Consider the following 10,286-nt stretch of genomic DNA (forward strand, 5'->3'; position numbering starts at 1 on the left):
ACAAAGTTTGTGATAAAACCTCCAAGGTTCACAAATATTCACACAATCATCCAACGACCAACACGAGCTGTGGAGTTTAAAACTCAGACCCACAGGGTGAAGACCGGCTGCTGGAGACCGGCTGCTGGAGATCGGCTGCTGGAGGCCGGCTGCTGGAGGCCGGCTGCTGGAGGCCGGCTGCTGGAGGCCGGCTGCTGGAGACCGGCTGCTGGAGACCGGCTGCTGGAGACCACATGAAGACCGTTGTTGTTTTTTTAAACGTATGAAAAGCCGAATGTTTAAGTTGAGTCTCAGTGGAGTCTGAAATCTGTGTGATGTAGTCCAGGTGTGACACCAGAGACCACCCAGGTGTGAACTCTGTGATCTGAAGTGTGTTCAGCAGGAGAAGAAAGGCCGGTTCCTCTCTGCTGAACATGAAACGTCCGTCTCTTTGCTCGGGAGCCTGAATGCACCTGGACCACAGCCAGGACCTCTGTGACGTCACCGGAGTCCACCGCCCCTCCGTGGACTGGGATCTGGTCTTTTGTGCATCTCGTGAGACTCACCTGTGTGTTTATGGTCTGCAGGGCGAACCTGGTTACCTCGGGTATGATGGACTTCCTGGAGTGATTGGTTACCCTGGAAACGAAGGCCACCAGGGCCCACCTGGAGAAAAGGTAACGCCCAAAAAACTGAACACGTTTCAGACTTCTGTGTGTGTTAGTGTGTGTGTAAGTGTGTGTGTTAGTGTGTGTGTTAGTGTGTGTGTGTTAGTGTGTGTGTGTTAGTGTGTGTTTGTGTGTTAGTGTGTGTGTGTAGTATGAGTATGAGTTCATGTTTTAATGACGTCGTCAACATCAGGATGACCCCAGAGACCAGAGCCATGTTTCCTGGTGCTCATTGTGGTCTTTATTTAAATCCTCTTAAACAGTATAATCCACACCACAGACCTGAGACTTGTCATGGTGTTGAACGGTCTCTGGAGTTCCACAGGGTTCCTTCTGGGGTCCTCTTCAGTTTGAAATCCCCTCATCATCATAATCACATTAACACAAGTCAGCTGAGTAACACAAAATAAATGATTACACTAAGTCAGAGTGTCCTCTGAGTGTCCTCTTCTCTCTCAGGGCCAGCTTGGACCAGGAGGGAGTACTGGACTGAAAGGATCTCGGGTAAGACAGGTTCATCCAGACTAAAGCAGCAGTTCAGGAACAGTTCTACAGAAGTCCTCCAGACAGATCTAATATTAATACAGACTTTAAGAAATCTGCTCTCAGTCTCATTCTCTGTTTTTATCCTCCAGGGTCTTCCAGGAAAACCAGGCTTCCCAGGACCTCCAGGACTACCAGTGAGTACCATGAAGTACTAATCAGAGGAGGTTTAGAAAACATAAAGACACACACGAGAGAGATCTGAAACTAAACTCACTTCAGGAAGTAGAAACTAATACAGCTGTAAGTCTGACGAGTCAAACATGGACTCTCTGGTCTGGGACCATAAATGATTTAGTAAAATCCCTGTTCTTGTTTTTTATCAGGGACTTCCTGGACATGAAGGCTCCATCGGCAGAACCGGAGTCCCAGGATGCAACGGGACAAAGGTAGACCTGATGACCTGCTCACTGGGTCTTTATGTTTTCCAAACTGTTATTAATGCAGTTAGCATTCTTCTTCTTCTGTTATTAATGCAGTTAGCATTCTTCTTCTTCTGTTATTTAATGCAGTTAGCATTCTTCTTCTTCTGTTACTTAATGCAGTTAGCATTCTTCTTCTTCTGTTATTAATGCAGTTAGCATTCTTCTTCTTCTGTTATTTAATGCAGTTAGCATTCTTCTTCTTCTGTTACTTAATGCAGTTAGCATTCTTCTTCTTCTGTTATTAATGCAGTTAGCATTCTTCTTCTTCTGTTATTAATGCAGTTAGCATTCTTCTTCTTCTGTTACTTAATGCAGTTAGCATTCTTCTTCTTCTGTTATTAATGCAGTTAGCATTCTTCTTCTTCTGTTACTTAATGCAGTTAGCATTCTTCTTCTTCTGTTATTAATGCAGTTAGCATTCTTCTTCTTCTGTTATTAATGCAGTTAGCATTCTTCTTCTGTTATTAATGCAGTTAGCATTCTTCTTCTTCTGTTATTAATGCAGTTAGCATTCTTCTTCTTCTGTTATTAATGCAGTTAGCATTCTTCTTCTTCTGTTATTTAATGCAGTTAGCATTCTTCTTCTTCTGTTATTAATGCAGTTAGCATTCTTCTTCTTCTGTTATTAATGCAGTTAGCATTCTTCTTCTTCTGTTACTTAATGCTGTTAGCATTCTTCTTCTTCTGTTACTTAATGCAGTTAGCATTCTTCTTCTTCTGTTACTTAATGCAGTTAGCATTCTTCTTCTTCTGTTACTTAATGCAGTTAGCATTCTTCTTCTTCTGTTATTAATGCAGTTAGCATTCTTCTTCTTCTGTTATTAATGCAGTTAGCATTCTTCTTCTTCTGTTATTAATGCAGTTAGCATTGTTCTTCTTCTGTTACTTAATGCAGTTAGCATTCTTCTTCTTCTGTTACTTAATGCAGTTAGCATTCTTCTTCTTCTGTTGTTAATGCAGTTAGCATTCTTCTTCTTCTGTTACTTAATGCAGTTAGCATTCTTCTTCTTCTGTTACTTTATGCAGTTAGCATTCTTCTTCTTCTGTTACTTAATGCAGTTAGCATTCTTCTTCTTCTGTTATTAATGCAGTTAGCATTCTTCTTCTTCTGTTACTTAATGCAGTTAGCATTCTTCTTCTTCTGTTACTTAATGCAGTTAGCATTCTTCTTCTTCTGTTACTTAATGCAGTTAGCATTCTTCTTCTTCTGTTATTAATGCAGTTAGCATTCTTCTTCTTCTGTTATTAATGCAGTTAGCATTCTTCTTCTTCTGTTATTAATGCAGTTAGCATTCTTCTTCTTCTGTTACTTAATGCAGTTAGCATTCTTCTTCTTCTGTTACTTTATGCAGTTAGCATTCTTCTTCTTCTGTTACTTAATGCAGTTAGCATTCTTCTTCTTCTGTTATTAATGCAGTTAGCATTCTTCTTCTTCTGTTACTTAATGCAGTTAGCATTCTTCTTCTTCTGTTATTAATGCAGTTAGCATTCTTCTTCTTCTGTTATTAATGCAGTTAGCATTCTTCTTCTTCTGTTACTTAATGCAGTTAGCATTCTTCTTCTTCTGTTATTAATGCAGTTAGCATTCTTCTTCTTCTGTTACTTAATGCAGTTAGCATTCTTCTTCTTCTGTTACTTTATGCAGTTAGCATTCTTCTTCTTCTGTTACTTAATGCAGTTAGCATTCTTCTTCTTCTGTTATTAATGCAGTTAGCATTCTTCTTCTTCTGTTACTTAATGCAGTTAGCATTCTTCTTCTTCTGTTATTAATGCAGTTAGCATTCTTCTTCTTCTGTTATTAATGCAGTTAGCATTCTTCTTCTTCTGTTATTAATGCAGTTAGCATTCTTCTTCTTCTGTTACTTAATGCAGTTAGCATTCTTCTTCTTCTGTTACTTTATGCAGTTAGCATTCTTCTTCTTCTGTTACTTAATGCAGTTAGCATTCTTCTTCTTCTGTTATTAATGCAGTTAGCATTCTTCTTCTTCTGTTATTAATGCAGTTAGCATTCTTCTTCTTCTGTTACTTAATGCAGTTAGCATTCTTCTTCTTCTGTTACTTAATGCAGTTAGCAGGGTTCTCACGCGTCCTGGAAAACCTGGAAAACCTGGAAACCAGTTGACCAGTTTTCCAGTTCTGGAAAACTCCTGGAAAAAGGGAGAAAAAGGTCAAATGTCCTGTAAAGTCACAGATAGTCCTGTACAATGATTCCAACATGGCTGCATGTGACCTGACCCTATTAACCAAACACATCCCCATCATTGAAAGTTGAGTTCATGCTGTGCAGGAAGAGACAGCGGCACTGCACAACTTTTTCCCCTCTTTTCTCCTTCTCTTCATAATCATGCATTCACAGGAAACAGGGGGAGATTGTTTCTGTGTTCTGGTACATGAACCTTGTAGAGACCTCTTCTGATTCAAAGAGTCTTATATTTAAGTTATAGTGTGACCAGTGGAGTCGGGCAGAGAGCTTGGGGGTCTGTGCCTCACAACTTTCTCTGCAGGCTGAGACCTCAATTACCGTACTCTAGCTCAGTGGTTCTCAAAGTGGGGTCCTGGGACCCCTGGGGGTCCATGAACCATAGCGTGGGGGTCCTTGAAATAATTAGAATACATTTCTAATAAATGATAAATTGTGCTGAGTCATTACAAACAGCAGATCCACCATTGTTCTGATACCATCTGGTGTCTGAAGGGATATGTGAGTCTTGCTCCTGTTAATGTTCTGAAAGTGTTTCAGATCAATTAGTTGAAAAGTCTAAATGCTGTCATGTTGAGTCCACAAGGAATGAAATGACCCTCTGTTTTAAAGGATACAAGTGGGATTTACTGGATTCAAAGGGTTCTCTGTTTATCACTATGGTACAGGTCTGAAGGATTTACATTGATACCTTTTACAATACAAATAGTTCCAAGAGGAACTAAGAGTGAGAATGGTAGGAAGCATGAGCATGAGCATAATTCTACAAATTAACAAAAAACTGAAAACATATCCACAGAACAGAACCAGGGGTTAGGATTAGGATTAGGATTAGGATTAGGGTTAGGGTTAGGGTTAGGATTAGGATTAGTGTTAGGGGTTAGGGTTAGGGTTAGGATTAGTTTTAGGGGTTAGGGTTAGGGTTAGGGTTAGGATTAGGGTTAGGATTAGGGTTAGGGTTAGGGTTAGGATTAGGATTAGTGTTAGGGGTTAGGGTTAGGGTTAGTGTTAGGATTAGTGTTAGGGGTTAGGGTTAGGGTTAGGATTAGGATTAGGGTTAGGGTTAGGGTTAGGGTTAGGGGTTAGGGTTAGGGTTATGGTTAGGGGTTAGGGTTAGGGTTAGGGTTAGGGGTTAGGGTTAGGGTTATGGTTAGGGGTTAGGGTTAGGGTTAGGGTTAGGATTAGGGGTTAGGGTTAGGGTTAGGATTAGGATTAGGGTTAGGATTAGGATTAGTGTTAGGGGTTAGGGTTAGGGTTAGGATTAGGATTAGGGTTAGGGGTTAGGGTTAGGGTTAGAGTTAGGGTTAGGGTTAGAGTTAGGGTTAGGGTTAGGATTAGGGTTAGGGTTAGGGGTTAGGGTTAGGGTTGGGGTTAGGATTAGGATTAGGATTAGGGTTAGGGTTAGGGTTAGGGTTAGGGTTAGGATTAGTGTTAGGGGTTAGGGTTAGGGTTAGGGTTAGGATTAGGATTAGGATTAGGGTTAGGGTTAGGGTTAGGGTTAGGGTTAGAGTTAGGGTTAGGGTTAGGGTTAGGGTAAGGGTTAGGGTTAGGTTTAGGATTAGGGTTAGGGTTAGGGTTAGGTTTAGGATTAGGGTTAGGGTTAGGGTAAGGGTTAGGATTAGGGTTAGGGTTAGGGTTAGGATTAGGGTTAGGGTTAGGGTAAGGGTTAGGATTAGGGTTAGGGTTAGGGTTAGGGTTAGGATTAGGGTTAGGGGTTAGGGTTAGGATTAGGATTAGGGTTAGAGTTAGGTTTAGGTTTAGGATTAGGGTTAGGGTTAGGGTTAGGGGTGAGGGTTAGGGTTAGGGTTAGGATTAGGGTTAGGGTTAGGGTTAGGGTTAGGGGTGAGGGTTAGGGTTAGGATTAGGGTTAGGGTTAGGGTTAGGGTTAGGGTTAGGATTAGGGTTTAGGGTTAGGGGTTGGGTTAGGGTTAGGGTTAGGGGTTGGGGTTAGGGTTAGGGTTAGGATTAGGGTTAGGGTTAGGGTTTAGGGTTAGGGGTTAGGGTTAGGGGTGAGGGTTAGGGTTAGGATTAGGGTTAGGGTTAGGGTTAGGGTTAGGATTAGGGTTAGGGTTAGGGTTAGGGTTTAGGGTTAGGGTTAGGGGTGAGGGTTAGGGTTAGGATTAGGGTTAGGGTTAGGGTTAGGGTTAGGGTTAGGATTAGGATTAGGGTTAGGGTTAGGGTTAGGGGTGAGGGTTAGGGTTAGGATTAGGGTTAGGGTTAGGGTTAGGGTTAGGATTAGGGTTAGGGTTAGGGTTAGGGTTAGGGGTTTAGGGTTAGGGGTTAGGGTTAGGGTTAGGGTTAGGATTAGGGTTAGGGTTAGGGTTAGGATTAGGGTTAGGGTTAGGGTTAGGATTAGGGTTAGGGTTAGGGTTAGGATTAGGGTTAGGGTTAGGGTTAGGATTAGGGTTAGGGTTAGGATTAGGGTTAGGGTTAGGGTTAGGATTAGGGTTAGGGTTAGGATTAGGGTTAGGGTCAGGGTTAGGGTTAGGATTAGGGTTAGGATTAGGGTTAGGATTAGGGTTAGGGTTAGGATTAGGGTTAGGGTTAGGATTAGGGTTAGGGTTAGGGTTAGGATTAGGGTTAGGGTTAGGGTTAGGATTAGGGTTAGGGTTAGGGTTAGGATTAGGGTTAGGGTTAGGATTAGGGTTAGGGTTAGGGTTAGGGTTAGGATTAGGGTTAGGGTTAGGATAAGTGTTAGGGTTAAGATTAGGGTTAGGATTAGGGTTAGGGTTAGGGTTAGGGTTAGGATTAGGCTTAGGGTTAGGGTTAGGATTAGGATTAGGGTTAGGGGTTAGGGTTAGGGTTAGGATTAGGGTTAGGGTTAGGGTTAGGGTTAGGATTAGGGTTAGGGTTAGGGTTAGGGTTAGGATTAGGGTTAGGGTTAGGGTTAGGGTTAGGATTAGGGTTAGGGTCAGGGTTAGGGTTAGGATTAGGGTTAGGGTTAGGGTTAGGATTAGGGTTAGGGTTAGGATTAGGGTTAGGGGTTAGGGTTAGGATTAGGGTTAGGGTTAGGGTTAGGTTAGGGTTAGGGGTTATGGTTAGGATTAGGGTTAGGATTAGGGTTAGGGTTAGGATTAGGGTTAGGGTTAATGTTAGGATTAGAGTTAGGGTTAGGGTTAGGATTAGGGTTAGGGTTAGGGTTAGGGTTAGGGTTAGGATTAGGGTTAGGGTTAATGTTAGGATTAGAGTTAGGGTTAGGGTTAGGATTAGGGTTAGGGTTAGGGTTAGGGTTAGGGTTAGGATTAGGGTTAGGGTTAGGATTAGGGTTAGGGTTAGGGTTAGGGTTAGGATTAGGGTTAGGGTTAGGATTAGGGTTAGGATTAGGGTTAGGGTTAGGGTTAGGATTAGGGTTCGGATTAGGGTTCAGGTTAGGGTTAGGATTAGGGTTAGGGTTAGGATTAGGGTTAGGGTTAGGGTTAGGGTTAGGATTAGGGTTAGGGTTAGGATTAGGGTTAGGATTAGGGTTAGGGTTAGGATTAGGGTTAGGGTTAGGGTTAGGGTTAGGATTAGGGTTAGGATTAGGGTTAGGGTTAGGATTAGGATTAGGGTTAGGGTTAGGATTAGGGTTAGGGTTAGGGTTAGGGTTAGGGTTAGGATTAGGGTTAGGGTTAGGGTTAGGGTTAGGATTAGGGTTAGGGTTAGGATTAGGGTTAGGATTAGGGTTAGGGTTAGGGTTAGGGTTAGGGTTAGGGTTAGGGTTAGGATTAGGGTTAGGGTTAGGGTTAGGGTTAGGATTAGGGTTAGGGTTAGGATTAGGGTTAGGATTAGGGTTAGGGTTAGGGTTAGGGTTAGGATTAGGGTTAGGGTTAGGGTTAGGGTTAGGATTAGGGTTAGGATTAGGGTTAGGGTTAGGGTTAGGGTTAGGGTTAGGGTTAGGATTAGGATTAGGGTTAGGATTAGGGTTAGGGTTAGGATTAGGGTTAGGGTTAGGGTTAGGGTTAGGATTAGGGTTAGGGTTAGGGTTAGGGTTAGGATTAGGGTTAGGGTTAGGGTTAGGGTTAGGATTAGGGTTAGGGTTAGGATTAGGGTTAGGATTAGGGTTAGGGTTAGGGTTAGGGTTAGGATTAGGGTTAGGGTTAGGGTTAGGATTAGGGTTAGGGTTAGGATTAGGGTTAGGGTTAGGGTTAGGGGATTAGGGTTCGGGTTAGGGTTAGGGTTAGGGGATTAGGGTTAGGGTTAGGGTTAGAACCAGAGCCAAACCCAAGCAAACCCAACCAGAATCGAACCAGAACCGAACCAGAACCATACCAGAACCGAACCAGAAACCGAACCAGAACCCAACCAGAAGCCAACCAGAACCGAACCAGAACTGAACCAGAACCGAACCAGAACCGTACTAGAACCGAACCGAACTAGAACCAAACTCATGTAAACCCAACCAGAACCGAACTAGACCCGAACCAGAACCGAACCAGAACCGAACCAGGACTGAACCAGACCCGAACCAGAACCGAATCAGAACCAGACCCTAACCAGAACCGAACCAGAACCGAACCAGAACTGAACCAGAACCGAACCGAACTAGAACCGAACCGAACCAGAACCAGAACCGAACCGAACCAGAATCGAACCAGAACCGTACCAGAATCGAACCAGAACCGAACCGAACCAGAATCGAACCAGAACCGAACCAGAATCGAACCAGAACCGAACCGAACCAGAATCGAACCAGATCCGAACCAGAACCGAACCAGACCGGAACCAGAACCGAAACGAATCAGAACCATACCAGAACCGTACCAGAACCGAAACGAATCAGAACCATACCAGAACCGTACCAGAACAGAACCAGAACCAAACCAGAACCGAACCAGAACAGAAGAGAACTAGAACTGAACTCAAGCAAACAGAACCAGAACCTGTGGTTGTATTATTCTATTATTAATGTTCCATCATTTTTAAGAATGTAAGAGATGATTTCATTGATAGCCATAGACTGCATGCCTTTAATGTAGACTTCCACTGAGAGGAACATATTAGACTATTTAGGAACTAAATTAGGAACTACATTTAGACTGTCATACCAGCTTGATCATCACTGAACATGTCCTGGAACATGATCTCTGGAACTTAATGCAGTTAGCAAACAGCTTTAAGACGCTCTATCACCACCTTGTGGCGGGAATACTGTATTACAACCAGGCACCGGTAAAAACCCTGAAACATTTAACTTTTAAAATGAGAAAATATTCAAAGTTACTCTTAAATTTTTACAAAGTGAACGAACATTTGAATATTTGAAAATCATTGCCTGTCCCTACGTTAGACCAGCTTTACCCCCATGACCCGAAAACCAGGTCAGGATCATACAGGAACATACACCGTATGTCCGCAAACAGATGTTGTGTTCCAGCAGTGACTAATGTGAGAACGTACATTTAGAACGGATCAGGACCTAGAACCGGGCCCTGAGGAACACCATGGGAAGGTGTTTTAGTGAGTGAAAACACGAGGATGGGGTGTTCAGGATCATTACAGGTCGTGGTCTTTCAGGGAGGATCTCTTGAGTCTGAAAGTTCCTACACTGACTGATGTTCTGGTCTGTGTCATCCAGGGCACTGTGGGTTTCCCAGGGTACCCCGGGGATTCAGGAGCTGTTGGTCTTCAGGTGAGTCCTGCCTCCCTCTAGTACAAAGTGCTTCATGGCGTGAAGACGTCGTGTTCGCCTCTCAGGGATTTAAAGGGAAGCATTCTCAGCGCTGCACATCAAGCTAACTCTGTTGTTGTGGTTTAGGGCCGACCTGGACCGCGAGGTGCGAAGGTAAGACCGGCTGTGTTTGTCTCAAACGGTCAGTCTGTGTCTGCGTCCGTCTGCGTACCAGGTTTTCATTCCGGTCTCTGTTCAGGGGGACATGTACGTCTTTCCCGTAACCCCGGAGATGAAGGGAGCGAGAGGAAGACAAGGAGAGGATGGAGAGAACGTGAGTCACTGCGTTCAGACCGAACAGAACTGATGTGGATCCTCTGAAGTCTGCTGGTTTCTGTGTTCCCTGATGGATGACACGATGACTCACGACTCGTTGACCTGACGTGTTCACATTAAGACTGACCCCTGTGACTCTCTGGTGTCCTCTGATTGGCTGTTTGTGTTGCAGGGGCTGAGTGGATATCCAGGTGAACCCGGTCTGCCAGGACAGCTTGGATCCACAGGACTTCCTGTATGTGTCAGACTTCAAACCGTCAGACTGTTAGACGTGAACACGGAGCGATACGAACGAATCAGCTGATTGTTTTTCTGTTTCAGGGGAGTCCGGGGTTTCCAGGGTTACCAGGAGAGAAGGTCAGTGTCAACAGGCTGGTCTGGGAGCAGATCTGGTCTTTGTGGTTTTTACCTCGATATGTATGTTTACTTTACGGCATGATTATTGCGCCCTTACTCCTGAACTCATCCTGTTTTCATGGCTGTGAGAAAACCAGATGAAAATCAACGACACAGAACAACATCTCCAAATTAGACGTCACATGACCTGT

The 10,286-nt window shown here is 43.7% G+C and overlaps 1 protein-coding gene across 1 annotated transcript in view; it reads left to right on the forward strand.

Annotated features, from left to right (window-relative positions):
- The window catches only part of LOC117808835 (collagen alpha chain-like), a 12,897-nt gene that overhangs the window by 2,010 nt on the left and 601 nt on the right, over positions 1-10,286 (forward strand). Inside the window, exons 2-10 of the mRNA XM_034678506.1 lie at positions 567-656; positions 1,107-1,151; positions 1,283-1,327; positions 1,517-1,579; positions 9,370-9,423; positions 9,550-9,576; positions 9,662-9,736; positions 9,911-9,973; positions 10,060-10,130. Coding sequence (XP_034534397.1) covers positions 567-656; positions 1,107-1,151; positions 1,283-1,327; positions 1,517-1,579; positions 9,370-9,423; positions 9,550-9,576; positions 9,662-9,736; positions 9,911-9,973; positions 10,060-10,130 — 533 coding nt within the window. The remainder of the gene's footprint in view (positions 1-566; positions 657-1,106; positions 1,152-1,282; positions 1,328-1,516; positions 1,580-9,369; positions 9,424-9,549; positions 9,577-9,661; positions 9,737-9,910; positions 9,974-10,059; positions 10,131-10,286) is intronic.

The sequence above is a fragment of the Notolabrus celidotus genome, unplaced genomic scaffold (assembly GCF_009762535.1).
Source record: "Notolabrus celidotus isolate fNotCel1 unplaced genomic scaffold, fNotCel1.pri scaffold_160_arrow_ctg1, whole genome shotgun sequence".
NCBI classification, from domain to species: domain Eukaryota; kingdom Metazoa; phylum Chordata; class Actinopteri; order Labriformes; family Labridae; genus Notolabrus; species Notolabrus celidotus.